Source organism: Zootoca vivipara, chromosome 3, assembly GCF_965207765.1.
Source record: "Zootoca vivipara chromosome 3, rZooViv2.hap1.1, whole genome shotgun sequence".
In the NCBI taxonomy this organism is placed as follows: domain Eukaryota; kingdom Metazoa; phylum Chordata; class Lepidosauria; order Squamata; family Lacertidae; genus Zootoca; species Zootoca vivipara.
The window spans coordinates 65,273,524-65,292,493 of record NC_142586.1 but is presented as its reverse complement, the minus strand read 5'-3'; the positions used below and the strand labels follow the sequence as shown (position 1 = coordinate 65,292,493).

Sequence of the window (18,970 nt, the reverse complement as noted above, 5' to 3'; positions counted from 1 at the left end):
AATAATATCTGGAAACAGAAATGTAATGCAGGGGATTCACACTAAAAACAGTTTTTGGGGGTTTCTTTTAGGCTTAAGTTTCTTTTAGCTTTCCAATATTCAAACCTCAACTACCTTTGTCACATCCAGGTCCCAGAGCAATGTGATAACAGACAGACCACTTGTTCAAAAACAATGCCGAAAATTCATATAGGCGTGAGTCTTTACAAACTGTTTTAGGTTTACTGTGACCAGGGATAAGTAAACAAAAACGTTTGTAAAAGTTTTGATTGTTTTATGGAAACGCTCTATGGTGGTTTACATTTTTTTTACTCCATCCAAATTTTCCATCTTTGAATCTAAAGGGGTTGTATTTTCCCACCCAGTAACGTCTGCAGAGTGAGTAATAACCACAGTACTTTATTCATCCATAGCCATGCAGAGGCCCAACAACACGTTCAGTTTTCCATAAATCTATGCCAGGGTTGTAGAGTGTACTATGCTTTGCCACGGTGTTGGTTGAAGAGCAGTTGGTTACTTCATGATTTTCCTGTCTTTGTTTTGTCACAAATTTTATATGAAACACCTCAGAAAACCTGCACGGAACATTTAATGGGGCTGTGCTTCACTGAACTCATCAGGAAGTCTCTTGTAACGGTTTGATTTTGTTTTTCTTCAAAATTTCCTAACAAAATAGGCTTGTTTCCAACTTTGGTGGTTTTGCGAGCTACGATGAATCACTTTTTTTAAAAAAAAAAGTTGTTGGATGAGGCATGAAGAAACTGTAGAAACCCCTACAAATCTGCAGACAGTTATTCAAGTCCTTCAAACGTTTACATAGATCAATGCCCAATCTTATTCATTTAGCAGACATAAGACCAGTGGCTCATAAACCAAGTTCCAAAGAAGGGATAGTTCTGGTTTAAAAATCCAAGCTCATTATAAAATTATAGATTTTTCCACCTGACTTTAAAGCTATTGAACACTTCTGAGCAATATCCCAATAAATTTTAGAAGTACAGGATGTATGGAAAAAAGAAAGACACAGTAATAGGAAATATCAAGAGATATTCGGAAGACAAGCTTTTGTCCAATTATAAAGAGTTGCATTAAAAAGATATCACTTCAAATGCAGCCCACATAAGGAACACAAGGAAGCTGCTTTATATTGAAACAGACCATTGGTCCATCTTCTTCAGTATTGTCTACTCTCCAGGGTTTCGTGCAGGAATCTCTCCCAGCCCTGCCTGGAGATGCCTAATATTGAACTTGGGACCTCCTGCATGCAACACAGATGCTCTACCCAAATAATACTAACAAACCCATCCTAGCATCCCAAGGCACAGGAAGGTCAGATGAACAGGTCTTCTACCTTATAAGACTTTTCACTGTTTAGGGAAGGAATTTTTGAAAGCGTGACGTGTCAACTGGCACACTTTGTAGGTGCTGGTGATAAAATGCTTTTTAAGATAATAATTTAAGCTTTTAAAATTCCAGAACGAACAAGTACATGAATTAACCAGGGTACTGGATGTTAAGATGGAGGGTGTATTCCCAAGAAAAAAGAAAGCAAACAGGTTTAGCCTAAGTTTGAAATAAAAGGCCTGAAGTCCTGCTGAGTCCTGCTGACAGGACCATTGAAGTGACGCACAGCCAGCTATGCTTATGGTATTATTGAAGTGTTGGCTCATTAAAAGCTTTTCAATTATGACAGCTGGTTTGGTCCTGAAGCCTGCTTACCCCAGAGGAAATCTACATGACAATTTCTTATTGTAGTAGAAAAATGAGTATTCCTAGCACATGTCCACTAAAGGACAGAGGAAAATACAAAGAAGACATACTAATAGATCAAAAGGAGGGTGGGATTGGAGAGAATCAGTCAAAAAGTTTCCTTTGGTTTGCAGTTCATACAGCTGCACACAGGATTTATATATGTTGTGTGTGTATATATATATCTATACACAGGATTTATGATTGCTTCAGTTTTTAAAGACTAATCTGTATCAAATTACAACCACCCAATTTAAATGAATATTGAATATTTAGGTAGCCATGCCCTCTGTTCCTTTTTTGAGGGTTAGGATTCGATAGGTATTCACTACTTATACATCCGTGAAACATTAAGGTCTGGCCAAACATATATAAGTTATGACTTTCTAATAGTTTCACATGCTCAAGACTAGCTAATCCTTTTTTACTACAAAATGTATTAAGTAGTTCTTTTGGGGGGAGCGGAGAGAGAGAGAAACATAGATAAATCATGAATTAAGAAACACATTAAGAAAATGTGATAGATAGTGAACAGCAAAGATTTAGAACCCTTACCTCGGTAGAATTACTGGAATTCTGAGGTAGCTGTGTTCCAGTAAATCCATGCCCTCCAGTTGAGTCAAAAATCTAATTAAAAAGAATGTGTATCCTAATATAAACAAAGCATTCCTTGCAAAACGGTTTCACATGCACAAAAAAGGAACGAAAAGCTAGTGAACTTAGATCAGTAAAGCTGAACAACTGAAAAGCAGTTTACTATTTTACTATTGGGTGTTAGTGTGTGCAGGCATTCCAAGAAAAGGGCAGGGTGGAAGCCCCTTGCACTAAGAGATTATACTGACATTCAGACCTTCCATGCATGCACTATATAATTCTGCCAGAGAACTGTCCTGACAGCTGAGAGCATTTTGTACACACTAGCCCTGGAATCCTGGGGCAATTGTGTTAACTAAGCAGCCAACACAAAGAGCTGCCAATCAGGAAACTGACTTCACATCCAATTCTCTCAAGCCTTTCCCAGGATCATCCTGATAACCAGTTTCTCAGCAGCCACATGCCACTCTTAGCCTAGCTCTCCCTTCACTGCCAACTTGGAAGAGAGGGATGCAAATAGCTTGACTAAGAGAAAGTATGCCCCTTGGCACATTGTCCCCAAGTCCACTTATGTCTCCCAAATAGTTGCTTCAGTAATGAAGACAATGCAGAGTGCTTCTTTTGTCATGGTAGTGATCAATGGTGAGTGCATTTGTTTCAGAGGTAGCATATCAGGAGTCCAAGTGATTATTGGTGGGGGGGATTCTACATGGAGAACTCCTTGGCCAAATCCTTCCTCTCCAACAACAATTGGTTAGGCAGGCAAAGTGTTTGTGCCCGCATGTTGTTTCAAGCACAGTTGGAGAATTCACTGCAAACTTGTTACAGTTATCAAACTAAAATGCTCTGAAAAAGGTTCTTGGGGCAATCCTATATCTTAATCCAGCCATGTTTAAAATACATACCAACAACGTCACACACTCAAAGTTTACATACAACAATTAAATACCAGTGCAAATCATGTACTCCTATTTTTGTTTGTTTGTTTATTAGATTTCTCACTTGCCACACACCATAAGGAGCCAGGGCAGGTTTCAACAATAAAACATACAATTTTAAAACAAATAAAACCATTACAAAATAGTCAGGATCTTTTCCTTTCAGCAGCTGAACCTAGGTAGCAGTGGCTGAACCCAATATATGAATGACAGTAATCAATGGCGGCTGTTTTTGCTGAGTAAGACACAGAACTCAATGAGTGCTCCATACCAGCTGTTTTTGTGTGCGATTTGTAAAATTTCCAAGCCTTAAGAAACATTGGATCATGTACTCATTACCCATGGCTTCTCCCTCTCCATGAAAGGCACTCCCTCCAGTTCCCACCTGGTTAACACTAACTGGGATTTGAAGCCAGCCTGGTAAACTGCAAGCCCTTTAGTACATTTCAAGGGTAAGTTAGGACTCAGAATATTTATGAAGTCCTCCCCTTTTCTCCTTAAAAACATTATTACTATAAAATCTGTTCTACTGATGTGTCACTGCTATCATTTTTCTTATGTCTCAATAGCTGGGTTTTCGATAAGGAGCATGTGAGAAACCACTTGAAGATAAAAGCAGAGCTGTTTTGTTTTTCTGATATGCTTCTGATTATTAATCTGTATCTTATTAAATGTATTTTAAGATAAGGAACTGTGCTTATGGCTTTAAATGATTCACAGCACTCATGGCTGCCATGCACTTCCTATAGTAGGCATTATGGAAACCTGGTGGAATGGAGAAAATCAGTGGGACATCAGTGGGTTATCTTCAGATATAAACTCTATAGGATGGACAGGGAAGGACACACAGAACATGGTGCCATTCTGTATGTCAAAGAGATAATTAAGTCCACTGTGTCCAGCAAAGTAGAAATCCCCAAAGGATTTGTTCAGGGTCATAAAATTATACATGGCATGGAGAAAGTGAATAGGAAAATTTTTGCCCCTCTCTCATAACACTGGAACTCATGGAGATCCAGTGAAGAGGCATGTTGGAAAATTCAAGATAGATAAATGACATGTTCACGTCATAAGGTTTGCTTGTTAAAATGAAGGAATTGGGATAAACTAAAAGTTGACATAAAGTTATAAGCCCCTAGCTATGTCATGTTTCCAGAATATCTATCTTCAGATGAGGGCTCTAGTGGTAGCTGTAATATTCTGGTCCAGTCTGCAGGTTGAAAATTTACAAAATGGTTTGATCAAAGTATTCAATTGTGAGAACGTAATATTTTACAATAACTATATAAACTTGGCTCACATTTCCCATTTGCAAAGTAGGATATTATGGAAGGTTTCCTATTAGAAACCATTTAACCCAGTGGGATTTGCAAAAAGAAGGCAGAGTAACATTGGTTCCCACAGTTGATGCTTCATACTTGCCCTATGTTTCTTAAGTACAGTGTACTACTTTGCTTTACGCTGTGTTAGGTTTACTGAATTTATGTATCATTTCCCACAGCAGAAGTCCCAAAGAGATTTATAATGAGACGTGCTCCATGTCGTTTATAGTTAAACGACATACTTTATAATCTTTCCAAACAATGTGTCATTAAGCCACATCAAAAGGATAGGTAGCCACTGTATGTAAACATAGATAATGTAACTTCCAGTCTCTTCAATTTAGAGAAAATATATTAGCAAAGTCATTCACTTGAGAGAGGCTGTTATCAATTTTATAGTGACTGAATTAATAATAATAATCCAGGAACAAGAGAAAATATGTTATGGATTTGGTACCTAGGTTCTATAGATATGAAAAGTTGTTCCATTGATTTACAGTTACAGTAAAGTTTTCAGACTGGGTTTTTATTTCCATGTTTCATTACATTTCTGGAACCAGGGAGAGGCAACCTATGTGTCACTGGTGATTTCCCAATCATAAAAAAGTTTTACTTTATTTGTATTGCCTATCTTGGTCGCGTTTACCCTCCACTTTCCTGTTCTTGTCTATTAAATGCTCACACTATTTATTTAAAGGGTTTTTTTATATTTTAAAAAAGTACTTCAGAGGAACCAGTTGTGATTAGGGAGCTCCTATCAACTGAGAATTCACCCGCATGTCTTCTTTAGGGCAGAGGAGGAAACTGGTTTCATTCTGATAAAACTGCCTTTATCCATGTTTCCTTATCTTGCTGGTCATTTGAGAACACATCACTCAGCTTCACCTTCAACAGTCAGGAAAGGCCTGACTGTTACAATGGCAAATCCAGTGTCATGTTTTTGTTGTTGTTTAGTCGTTTAGTCGTGTCCGACTCTTCGTGACCCCATGGACCATAGCACGCCAGGCACTCCTGTCTTGCACTGCCTCCCGCAGTTTGGTCAAACTCATGTTCGTAGCTTCGAGAACACTGTCCAACCATCTTGTTTTACCATCCTGCATATCCTGCCGTTGCTGGGAAGTGACTTTTATCACTCTTAACTAGCTAGGTCTAGATTAGCATCTTACAATGACATCTGAAGACTACCTGATATGGGAGATGCTGACATGCAACTGCAAGGCAACATGGTGTGTGGCATGTGTGTGGCTGCCGGCTTTCTGCATACCGCAGTTTGCAATAGCCAATTAGGCATCCTAATTTAAGCCATTTGTTTCTTACACCACTGGTGGATGATCAATGCAATTTTAGAACAATTTTATAGATTTTTTTTTATTTAAATACATACATACATATATATATGCATCAACTGGGAACTACCTGTGTTATAGAAGGCCTTTTTTCCTTTGCCTTTCTTGCAAGAGTGTCCAGTCCCTTAAGGGAGGAAAACAAACCTTTCTTGCTCCGTACCCTCTGTGAGAGAGACAGTGTTCGCTTCCTAAGAGCTGCTTCATCCCTGGAGCAGATCTAATTGGGGGGAGGGGAGGAAACGAGGAAGATACAAGCATAGTTATACATATAAGCTTTTCATAACTTGTTCATCAAAACAAAAGGTAACAAAAACCTAATTATAATAAAATATGACACAAAAGATGAACAGTGCAATCCTATGCATATCTGTTCAGAAATATTTGTCATTGAGCTCAATGGAATTTACTCCTAGGTGTAAATGTGTCTAGAATTGCAGCCAAAGACATTTAAAAAGCAAACACACCAGCTACGGTTTATCTGTGAAATACCTCCTGCCAAACCCACATAAGCTTTTGCAAAGCAGCCAACAAAGAATGGTAAGCTGTGATCTGGCCAAATTCCAAAAGGAAGAGATGCATTATAACATGCAGGGTAAACAGAGTGTTTAGTGTAAGGCTGAATTATAGATCTTAATGGAATGTGGCAATACCAGCATCCTCGAGAAAGCTTTCCGAGCTTTGAAAAAAATGATTTTAAAACCATTTTTGGAACTAATTTTACTTTGGTTTAATTGGATATTTTAAGAGACTATATGCATTTTTATATTTAATAATCAGTTACATATTTCAGTAACAATGGGAACATAGTTGTTGTTTTTTAAAAAAACAACATAAACTTTTTCAACATACACCAACAATATACATAATATATACATACGGTAATATGGTTAGTGTATCATAAGATTTTACTAGCAAGTAGATATTATATCTCATTTTTCAACAAAGTATCATTCGTGTTGTTTTGAGCTTAGTGTTTTAGAGAGAAAAAGGGCAATATGTATACTGTTAGCTTTTTTTGGTAGAAATTTCTTTCAGGATCATTTCAAATGTTACAAATTTCCTACATGGCTGGCACTTCTATGGAACAAATAGAAGTACTGTAGTTAAAAACAAACAAACTGTGTGATGGATCACACATTCATCTATTTCACTGTATCTACAGCAGTGGCCAATTATAGATTCCCAGGGGAAAAACAGTCATGTATGCCATTGCCACAAGAATGTTCATGTCTTTTCCAATATGAGAATACTTTTACAGTAAGGAACTCAACTTTGCTGACATGGAGTTCCATTTTTCCACATCAAGTGAATCAGGTGCTGATCACTGTCTAGCCACAGTAATAGGTAAATAAATTGCAAGTGAATCCTGATAAGATAGAGATGTTATGGTTTGGCAGTTCTGGGAATTAGGTGAACAACTTGTTCTTGATGAGATTGCAGTCTCTTTGAAGGGGGTGGGGAGGTTATTGTTTTGTTTTTTGTTCTTGATTTTATTATGTGTTTTGATCATGTATTTTTTAAATGGTGAACCGCCCTGAGATCTGCGGATGAAGGGTAATAGACAAATGCAATAAATAAATAAATAAATAAATAAATGAATAAAATATATAGCCTGGGATGATCCTCAATTCCACTTTGTCACTAGAGACTCAAGCGTCTGCAGTGTCATGGAGAATTTCCCCCCAGCTCTGGCTAGTTAACCAGCAATAGCCATTATTGGACCAGGATAACACAGCTCCAGTAATCTATGACCTGATAACCTCCTGTTTTAATTACGGTAATCCACTCTATTTAGTGTTGCCCTTGAAGATGACACAGAAATTGCAGTGACCTGGCTCCTAAGCAGACTTTCTGTCCAGAGCTTATATTACACCTGCTCTTATGAAGATTTGCACTGGCTGCCAACACATTTCAATTCCAAATTAAGTATTTTACAGATACAAAGTCTTGAATGTCTTGGGACCAAAATACTTGAAAGAGTGCATCTCCTTGTACAATCCTGTCATAGGTTAAGAACACCCAGAAAGATTCCTCCTAGCATTCTGCCACTAGGAGTTGCATATCTGGTGGCAAAACATGGCATCTTCTCCATAGACTTTTCTCTTGGCTTTGAAACAACCTGTCTACCCCTCACTCATTCCAAAATTCAGCTGGTGCTCAATTTGATAGTATTCAGTCACCAGCTCAAAACTCAAGCTTTTGGGAGGGGTCACTAATATTCAGTAACTGGTGTAGTTTTGCTTTAGTTGTGTTTTCATTATGTTGTGTACAGACACAGCATTCTATTCAATTTTGCCAACACCCACCCTGCGATCTTTGGGAGGCGTGTGAGATAGAAATGGTCTAAACTTCGGCCCTCCAGATGTTTTGGACTACAATTCCCATCATCCCTGACCACTGGTCCTCTTAGCTAGGGATCATGGGAGTTGTAGGCCAAAACATCTGGAGGGCCACAGTTTGGGGATGCCTGCTCTAAACAAATGAGTAACATGAGTTGGTCTTTTAAAAGTACTTTTTCTTCAGACAAGAAAGGGGTCCCAAAACTGACTTTCATAGTCAGATTCACATTGAAATGGCATTTATCAGCAAAATATTTATATAGTTATTAAATCTGTATACCATCCTTCATCCGTAGATCTCAGGGCAGTTCACAACATAAAAATACAAGATAAAAACACAAAATACATAACACAAACAAGAATGGAAAAACCACACAAACCAATAACCCCTTCCCCCACCCAGACACACATTTAAAAGGGTATAGCCTGAAGAGGAACATATGTTATGGAGGGAAGGGGAAGGGATGGTGCATTTCTGCATCTTGTCACAAATAAACTCCTCTACGAAACACTTATATGAAGCCATGTCCAACTCACCAGTGCATGAAAGGATGAGACAGAGAAGATGCCCAGCCTTCCCAATGCCATCTTCGAAGGACGACTGGCAGCTGCCAAAAGGCTCTTTGGATTTGGCAACTCCCCGCCTTGCAAGCTGGCTAGATAACAGCGCATCCTGAAGAGATCCATGTTAAATTTCTCCAGATTCTGTTCCCATTGCTGGATCTGTTTATATACACACAAATGAAATAGTAGAAGAAAAATTAATGGCTTATGGAGGGTGGTCAAATCTCTTCACCCTCAGCTAAATCACTTTCATCTGGAGCATTGGGAGGGCTGATTAGTTGGTCACGTCCAAAAAGACATTCTGTCACACTCAAAAAATGAACCCTCAAAAAATGGATCAAAATAAAACAAAGTTGGTGGCCTTAACTGCACACTGACATCATTATTTGGGAAAATAGTTGGTTACCCACAGAAGCCAAACATTTTAAAAAAGGATTATTGCAATCCATAATGCTCTAGACTACTTACAGATTACATTATGTTCCCTATCTGGATTGCTCCACATAGGGTGCCCTGGGTGACTTCAGTATTGGGGCTACAAAATGTTGTCTCACAATATGGGGACAATTTTTCTGGATCACAGTCACCATCTTTAATTACTAAGAGTGGCCTACCTGTTGGAAGCATATTCGGTAATACACACAAAAGACAACACAAAATATATGCACAACCTCACAAGGTCGAAGATGCTTCTAGTTACAATCATTTTGTTACAAGGATACAACAATCTAATTCCCATCTTATCTCTTTGGTTTAAAGATTAAACAAAGTTTGAAGGAAGTATTTTAAAGTTGTCTTTTTCTACTCCTACTTTAAAGATGAAAGGTAAAGAACCGCCTTGTGGAAGCACACATGTTAGCTGATAGGAAGCAGAAAGGGCCCAAAAGAATCTATTGAAGGCTGTTCATAACCCAATCCCTTCTCCAAGTTTATAAAACCTTAAACATGCCATTCATCACTCTGTACATAAAAGGTTGATAATATGAATAAAACGTTAATCATGTAGGTGATTGCAATGACTTAATTGATGAATAAATAGCATAGTGGTACGAGTGATGCATTTACTGGGTATCTCTAACGATGGAGCTATGCAAAAATTTAGGACCCCACAGAGACTGTTCCTCCTTTAAGATGTCCTGCTATTTTATATGATGATTTTGTCAACCACATTACAAACACAACACACAAAAACTTTTTTACACTTCAATTACTACATCTCAGAGACAATCCATATGGCATAGATGACTCACCAAGTATTTAGGTTGTTTCATCTTTGTTTTACAAGGCTCTCTCTAAAGCCAATTTGATACAGCACTTATTTTACTCATGCAAATCTGGGAAGCCAGAACCAAAAGGCTTGTGAAAGATGAGATCAAGTGGATGATCCAAGATAGATCTGTGCTTCCCATGGACAAGCGGCTGTCAGGGAGAGTCACTGAGTCACAGGGTAAGTATGGAGGTAAAATTTTATTATTGTTGAGACTTATACAGAGAGGTTTATCCCCTTTAAACACCCTTGCTCTGGCACAATTCTCAGAGTGAGGTCAGATGACTTCTTGGGGCCATAAGTCTTCCAACTTGAAAGGCAATTCTGAGTGCCAAAAGCAGATGATGGTTATGATATCCTAATGAAAGAGGTAAAGATTGGCACCTAGTGAAGGCTTGCTCATGCAACTGGTTCATCAGAGAAGGGGCAAGTGACAGTGCTCAGGTCTCCACTTTTGCCATCTCTAATTGACTTGCCCCAGAAGCCTTCCAAGTCCTGGCCTGTCTCCCACATTAGCTAATTAATAAAGAGATTGGGGGGGGGAGTCTTCTGCAGCCCAATCAAGCTTTTACCTGTGCAAGGCTAAGTGTCCTGAGACCCAGAGTAAGTATTCTTTTGAAGGCACTGCATTGCTAAAAGTCAGCAGCTTGGAGACTTGGAGGGGGCGAGAAGGAAGGCAGGCAGGCAGGAAGGAACTATTCTACCATGTGTTTCTCTAGTAACTTTTACAAAAGAGGCATTTCTATCTCCTTTTAAAGGCACCTACAGTGGACACCACAAAACTAGGTCACAGGCAGGAGTGATTTGCACCTCACCTCTGTTCAGAACAGACAGGAGTGTGGGTGTCCAATCATGGCACCCAGTTAAATGTGATAATGTTTAAGGGGGTGTGCTCACTGTGTGACAGGCAGAATCAGAGCACACAAGAACTGAACAGGAAAAGCAGTTGTGTTATGAGACCTTTTGTGGATACCATAGGAGATGTTGGTGGGCACTGGGCATCTGGAGATTTCACTCATGCCATTTTTATGCCACTATTATTGTAGTGAGAGAAAATAGTTGTACTCCCTGATCTCTCTGTGTGAAACATTTGATCCAGGTAGGGTAAGGTCTTTAAGAATTTCTATGAAATTTCAGCCTAAGATACACTTCTTCTCTATACAGTTAAGGGCCTGTTTTCAGCATTAAACAGAAAATGTGGTTTTCTAAGTGTTTAATAAACAGACTTGTCATCTACCCTACATATAATGCAAAACATAGTGATTTCTGCAGATTCAGCTGCTGATCCCTGCTAAATTCAGTTCAGCTGCAACTGTACCTGAAGCAGCTCTTTCACCTAAGACAGGCATCCCCAAACTGCAGCCCTCCAGATGTTTTGGCCTACAACTCCCATGATCCCTACTAAGAGGACCAGTGGTCAGGGATGATGGGAATTCTAGTCCAAAACATATGGATGGCCGAAGTTTGGGGATGCCTGATCTAAGATATAAAAATTGGAGATCCCATCACCTTGTCATGGTTAAAAATCATTTCACACTTATAATCATAATGCCATGGTTAATTCCATTTAAAGCACATTTATTTCACACTATTTCATATGCTGAGGATGATAACTGCTGTGTTCTTACAGGTTCCTTTAAAAATGAAAATACAAAGAGCACTGTAGTATTTGAGACATTATAGCAGGCATGTCAAACCTGCGGCCCTCCAGATGTTTTGGCCTACAACTCCCATGATCCCTAGCTAGCAGGACCAGTGGTTTGGGAAGATGGGAATTGTAGTCCAAAACATCTGGAGGGCCGCAGGTTTGACATGCCTGCATTATAGCATGGGCCTCCATAGGCAACAGCCTCCCTGATCACTCAACTACAATTTGTTAAAGTCTTGTTTGCTCAGTCTCTGTATTTGCTATGAACAAATACATGATATCTACCCATTACTATGAATGTTAAAATATTTAACAATTCATTTACATTTTCAGGAAAATTACAGCTCAAACCTTCTGTGATTTAGCAAGTTAATATGGTTGCAAATGGATTTTTTTACAGAAACAAGTAATTCACAAATGACAGGTACATTTGTGCTAAGATTTACATAAGTTGAATTTTTGTCATGCGAAAATTCAGCTGAAACCTGGTGGAAGGAAGGAAAGGGAAGAAAACATCAAGAGGATAGAATAAAAAGCTGTCTGAATGCAGCCTTTGTTAATTAATCTCGCCTCTTCTGCATCTGTCCAGAAACCAGACCATTTAGTAAAAAACATTACCCATGACTGAGGATAATGGAAAAGCTTGCCAACTTTGGGGGATTTAGCCTTGATCAGAGGTTCCCAAACTTATTTGGCCTACTGCCCCCTTTTCAGAAAAAAATTACTCCGCGCTCCCCTGAAAAGCAACCTTCTTTAAGTGAAGGGGCAGGGCTGGTGCCACAGCCTGTCTACCTTTGGCCAAAGAGGCAGGCAAGGTGTGATCCATTTCCCAGGCGTGGGTGAAGCCAAGAAGTGTTCACTCAAGCCCAGGAAAACCTCTCACCTCTCGCATGACCACCAAATCCAGGGGAGGCATTGTTGTCCTCCTGCAACGACGCCCAACTTGGCAGTGAGCGTCATTACACAGCAGATGAAACATGTTCGAATGGTTTTTCAATTTTTTTTCTTTTCTTCTTTACTTATGCTTCCACTACCCCCTTATTTTTGTTCAATGCCCCCATTGACCCTGAAGCTACTACCGCCCCGCCCCCCGAATCATTCCAGCACCCCCCAGGGGGTGTTCTTGCCAACTTTGGGAAGCACTGGACTAGATAAACCTGGCAGTACTTAGATGCATTAGCCATGGCAACAGCCTAATCAGGTTTGGAGTGGCCATGTTCCAACCAATGGCTGCTAGGTAGTAGCAGCTGACAGGGCAGCATGGGTAAGGCTGCAATAGTCTGTTGTCTTTTCAAGAGGGGAGCTCAGCATGGTGCCCCACCAGCCACTACCACTGCCAGGAATATGAAATAGGGCCATGTCTATTTGAAATGTAGTGAGGCTGATCAACCTCCACAGAATGCACGTGTATGAACCAAGGACATACATGTCCTTGGTTCAAGATACTGGTTTTGATAGCTTTCCTGTGAAGATACTGGTTTTGATAGCTTTCCTGTGCTGAAGACAATGTGTGTAGCAGCTCCTACTTTCCCTGTTGTGGTTAATTTAGCACAAGGGAACTGAGCAGAGTGTGCACTCATTCCCCTTTAGGGTGAATTCCCCTCACACTGAACACTAATTAAGCATTCCTTGGACACAAATGTTAATCACAGTTAATGCTAACCAGGTTCTCTCTTAATCAAGATTTACTACCCCAGAGGGAAGTGTATTTAATGTTATTAACCACAATTACAATGCAATAACCTAATTTTGGTCAAGACCATTGAGAAAAGGGAGTGGGATGGATGTACTCTGGATAGGGGATCAGCTAGGGAGATGTTCATTTTAATTGTATTGATATTTTATTGTTGGCCAGTGGGGCTTCTTTTTGAGCTGAAAGATAAATGTTTTATTTATTTATAAAGCCCTCAATTTACATAGCAGGAAGCGCAATGAAAATTTGTTTTGCTTCTTTCAAGATTTCCACAGGGGGGGAGTTTGACTCCAAGAGCAGTTGCCTGTAAACGACAATTCAGTCTGATCTACTGCATCATACAGACACTAGTGATGCTCCCATTTGCAATGCATATCCATAGGGATGGTTCTTTTCTAGCCTTAAAGTGCTTAAACTGTGTACTCTGAAGAGTGATACTCCTTGCAAGAATCAATATGCAGAAGCTAATCCTTTGTTTAGTACCTGGTTCTCAATTGCTTTCCTGTTCTTAGGGTCACTAACAATTGAGAGTTGCAGCTCAGCCATCTTTTTCATCTTACTATCCATGTCAATCTTTTGGATAAGGCTTTTGGTCTGATTTTTCAGCAATCTGATTGTATCTTCTTTCCCAAGTTTCTTTGCAAAGAGAGATGCGGAAGCAGAGTGTATTGCTGTAACCCAGTTTTCAAGGTCAGTCTGGCTTGTAGCCTGAAAAAAGAAAAAAGCAAGAAAATTAACTTCATAAACAAAATGCTATAATAGCATCTGGTGGGTTCCAAAACCAACCTCAGTCAAAAATAACAGTGTGGGGCCAGTCTAAGTGGGATCCACTTACCCTCCCCACTTCATTGCACCATGTTGCTTATATGCAACTTTCCCTATCAAAGTCTGCAAATAATAAAAGGTTTCTGCTATGCTAATGTTTCCTTGAACAACTGGCAACTGTAATTACTAGCAATGCTTACTCTTTATCAAAAGAGGAAGAACTCTGTATAAAAGATGACATTCATCACATGATGCTTGGCTACAGGAATAGCAATTACCTAACCCATTATTAGTTTAATATTTTAAAAATATACTGAACTAAAGTTACATTTGAAAGTATGCATGAACCAGGATACACCAAACTGTCATCAAGCACAAAGGGAGGGGAGACAAGACACCGACTTTAATAACTATCCAATGGCAGCTAATGCACTCCCTTCCTAATTTTTTCCAATTGCTTTCTACAATCCATCATGGGCCTCTTCAATCAATATGCTTTTCCTATACAGAGACAAAGCGTTTTCTGTTAAGGAAAAACATACAAATTTGAAGCAGCCCTTGGCTGCATAGAAGTATGCCTGTCCATTATGCATCCCAAAACATAAGAATTGTTGGTCTAACTATATGTTGGTATCCGTCTGTCTTGAGAAGCAACTGGGTGTGCCTGTGGGGGTGAAACCGAACCACTGAAGAATCACAGTACCCATTGTGGCAGCAGAGAGAGGTAACTCATAACTGTTGCCACCTGCATTGTATTTGATGCTTTAGGAGCACTGAAGTGACCTCTCTGGAGCACAATCCAAGGCAGTGTGTATGGAGGTTCTAGGCTGCCTAGACGACAAGACTCCCCCCTCTGGGTCTCACTGCTGTGGTCCAAAAGAAAGCAGAGCATTATGTTTGGCACCAGCTTGCCTGCAGGAGTTGCCAGGAGGCGTACAAGACACCACCCAACCATCTTAGGGACTCCACTATGGATTTGTGTAGGATTTACTTCTTAGTCTTTTCTTCTCCTGAAGATGTCCCACAAGGCAGCAGGTATGGATTTTTAGGTTTAGGTTTAGAGTTCTCCTTCTATTCATTATTTTGCTATCATTATTGTTGTCCTAGATCAGGCATCCCCAAACTTCGGCCCTCCAGATGTTTTGGACCACAAGTCCCATCTTCCCCGACCACTGGTCCTGTTAGCTAGGGATCATGGGAGTTGTAGGCCAAAACATCTGGAGGGCCGCAGTTTGGGGATGCCTGTCCTAGATTAACATCCAAGCAGAGCTAGGGCAGCTTCTGAAAGTTATGTGGATGGTTTGGATAAGAATACATGTTACTCAGTGATGCAACCCAAAAGAGCATCCCTATGTTGATTCTGACCTCTCTACATAATGTCTGTATGAGAATTTATTCCATGCTGGCATTCAGTTATGCGGCGTGGGTTATGTTGTCGTATAAAAGGACATACTGTTATACACACTATAGGAAAAGGGGGATTCAACACTCTGCCTTTCTGGTTGTTCCATCAGCACAAGCATTTTGGATTGCCAGATGGAATCCACATGCTGCTCCAGGAGAGTCTCCTCACACACCTCAAGCCAATTTCAGGGGGTGTACAGGGGGTGTACAGGGGAGATGTGGGGAGGAATGACCTGTTGCACAAGCAGAAGTCATTGTGCAGGGCTTGCACTGACAGGACTCATTAACTGAATCACACTCAGGGATAAAATCTTCAGAGATACTCTTGTGTCTCCAGTAATATCTGTGTTGCATAATGTTTAAGTGAAAACATTAGACAAAAGTTATTTCATTTCAAAAAAAAGAATTCAATAAATGACTGGCTATGATCAACCAATTAAATTGATAAATGAATTATTCCAAAAGGTGTTCTCAAATTAGTTGGGCAGTTTATTTATTTATTTTACAAATGCAGGTTCTTACAAAAGCTATGTGTGACATCTGTCATATAAGAAGAGGCGTTCTTTCTTCCCTCAGGCAAATAGATGGTAGGCCTCTTCTACTAGAAATGTCATCGCATCACCTCTGTACATAATAAAAGCTGTTTTTCAGAACTATGGTTCATATGCATGCTCAAATTTATGCAGATTAACTTAAATAATTTGATTAAATAGCATCCTTTTAATAGACTACGATTTCTTTAATTCGGTAGAAGTCCCTCTACCTTTAGATAGTTAAGATTGCATGCTTCCTGGTCTGCTACTTTATGGTCTGGTGAGTAGAATTCCTAAAGGAAGAAGGTTTATCTAAGATTTCTGGAACACGCAGAAGGAACAGAGACAAAACAACATGATCTAGGATTCTACTCCAAGAGCACTGATTTGAATACAATATGACTTCATTTAATGATAAAACACAAAAACAGAATACCTGGAATAAGTAGACATCGCCGAAAGAGTTGCTAAGACAGAAAACATTCTCCTTCTTGGGGTGTTCTGGACAAGACTGCACTATACTGTCTTCTGCAAACAGGGCATATCGAGGCGAGCTGTTCTGCTCCATGGAATTTCTCCCATAAGTCTCATAAAACAGCAAGGTGCATCCTTTTCAAACGAAAAATGTAAAAATGAAAAGTAGTTCTGGTTTATGTCTTGGATCTTTCTAAACTCATAGCCTCTTAAAATATAATATTAAAATGTTCATATGTGCAGTTGGAATTGGGAGCAACTTTCTACAGGAAGCACCAAACAAGTATGGGCAACGTATTCATCTTCAAACTTCTATACACACACATCTGAGAACTCTGGCCCAAATAGGTCCCCGGATTTATGCAAATAACTGGTTAAAGATGTGAACTATTGTGATTGCTATTATCACACATTTTCTGTCAGAGGCATACATTTTTTTAAAAATCCAGCACTCAAGACTGCTGCAAACTACCAAAGGCCAAACAAAAGAGGTATGTGTTACAACACCTCTGGGAGGCCAACAGAGAGGAGTGTCAGACTTCAAGCATCCCTAAAGTTAAACAGAAGAGTCTTAAAAGTGGTACATCCTGAAATATTAAAAGCTGGAAGGAAACAAGCTTCCAGAGACATGTAAGAAATACAAAGAAGGAGCCTGGTAAACTTATATGGAGGAGGAATTCTATATTTTGGTGCCACCACTAAAAAAATGTCCCGCTTTATATACCTATTAAACAGTTCTCTACAGAAAGCAAGCCTTTTGCATCTGAATTTAATGTTAGGAAAAGTTTATACAGGGGAAGGCCATTCCCCCATATGTATGAAATCCAGAGATACTAGATTTGCTATGGAAAACAGAGGTGGATTTAAGTACTTGCAACTGGTTCGGTCACATGGAGCCTCAGGGACGTGACAACTATGATTTAAAATAGAGTGTGAGAAGTGGGGGTGCCAGATTTTGGAATCACACAAGGCGCAGCTGAAATTTGAGACCGCAAGGTCCACTGCCAGCCCCAAGTTTCATTGACATCATTGGATTTTGCTGCCAGGTAAACGTGTTTATTGTTGAGCTGTAAGATACCAAACAGCAATTGTCAATTCGAAGCAGATGACACCACTGTATTGTTGCTTACACACAATGCGTTCTGTTAAAAATCTAGCAATCCCAAATAATGTCAATTGCTGAAAAGCTATCCAAAACGCACACGTGCTTGAAACACATTTCTTAGCTATCACCATGATTTTATGTTGTCATTTTATGTGGGAACTGCAATATTATAGATGATATTCAACTAAGCCACACTTAAGCAGACCCATTGAAGCTGGTGGACTTAAATCAGTCCATTGACTTCAGTGGGTCTGTTATAGGACTTAATCAGCTACCACCCTTTTATGTTAAGAAATAAAATGACAGCCCCTGTTTCTGCCCACAGATGGGACTAGACAGCCTTCTTGAGGCTGCCCCCACCTCTGCTTCCAGGACCAGATTACAACATATGTGCTACGATCAGAACATGGTTGGAATGTAATATTCCTTGCATGGATAAATTAATTAGGGTGGGCAGATGGTAAAGAAAAACATTCCATATTAAAAGAATGATCTTGATGGCCATTTAAGCACCGCTGAAGTCTCAGGACACCCATCAATTCACTTTTGGCAGGTGACCAGATGGCTGTAATCTTTTCTGTCATTGATAAAACTAAACATAGTTCAAGAGACGGCACAGAAAATAATACCACCTCCACAAATCAGTGGTTTTAGTTTAGTAAGTTAAAAGCACAAACAGAAGCTTCTAGCCATTTATACAGCTAGGAACACTCACTGATATCTGGCCAATTAGATTCCAAGTGCCTGACAAGTTAAATGATCTGAAAGCAAGTAAATTTCTGCCACAACATCTACAAAGCTAGGATGTTTTAGCAGAAGAGGTCATAATGAAGCCCAGAGCAGCAACAGGCGGCAACATCATTCAAGTCAATTGTGACGCTGGACAAACGTTTTGAATATACGCTTTGTCTTGAGGCACACCAAGATGTCAATTGTAGTATGAGAAGTCTCAGGGATGGGAGGCTTATGAATTTACTGAAAGCAAGTCAGATATATACTACTGCTACAAAAATCCAAAAGTCTTTTTTGATTTTACATAGGCTGCCTGATTTATCATTAAAAAGAAATCCAATAAGCACTCTGTACTTAGGCAAAATTACTTGAAAATGAACAGAGATAAAGGTTTAACCTTTCAATTGAACATTAAATTAGATATTTTGACTTATTTGGGGAAAGCCCCAGCTCAGTGGAAAAGCACATGCTTGGCTTGCAGAAGATCCCAGGTTCAA

At 39.6% G+C, this 18,970-nt stretch overlaps 1 protein-coding gene across 3 annotated transcripts in view; it reads right to left on the bottom strand.

The window, feature by feature from the left end:
- The window catches only part of TIAM2 (TIAM Rac1 associated GEF 2), a 125,897-nt gene that overhangs the window by 53,964 nt on the left and 52,963 nt on the right, over nt 1-18,970 (bottom strand). For 2 of the 3 annotated variants that reach the window (XM_060272770.2, XM_060272773.2), the window contains exons 6-10: nt 16,599-16,771; nt 13,944-14,168; nt 8,826-9,011; nt 6,020-6,166; nt 2,305-2,376 (exon numbers count right to left, since the gene is read on the bottom strand). In XM_060272770.2, the coding sequence (XP_060128753.1) occupies nt 2,305-2,376; nt 6,020-6,166; nt 8,826-9,011; nt 13,944-14,168; nt 16,599-16,771 (803 nt within the window). The remainder of the gene's footprint in view (nt 1-2,304; nt 2,377-6,019; nt 6,167-8,825; nt 9,012-13,943; nt 14,169-16,598; nt 16,772-18,970) is intronic. The other variant, XM_088666283.1, reaches the window with a different exon arrangement.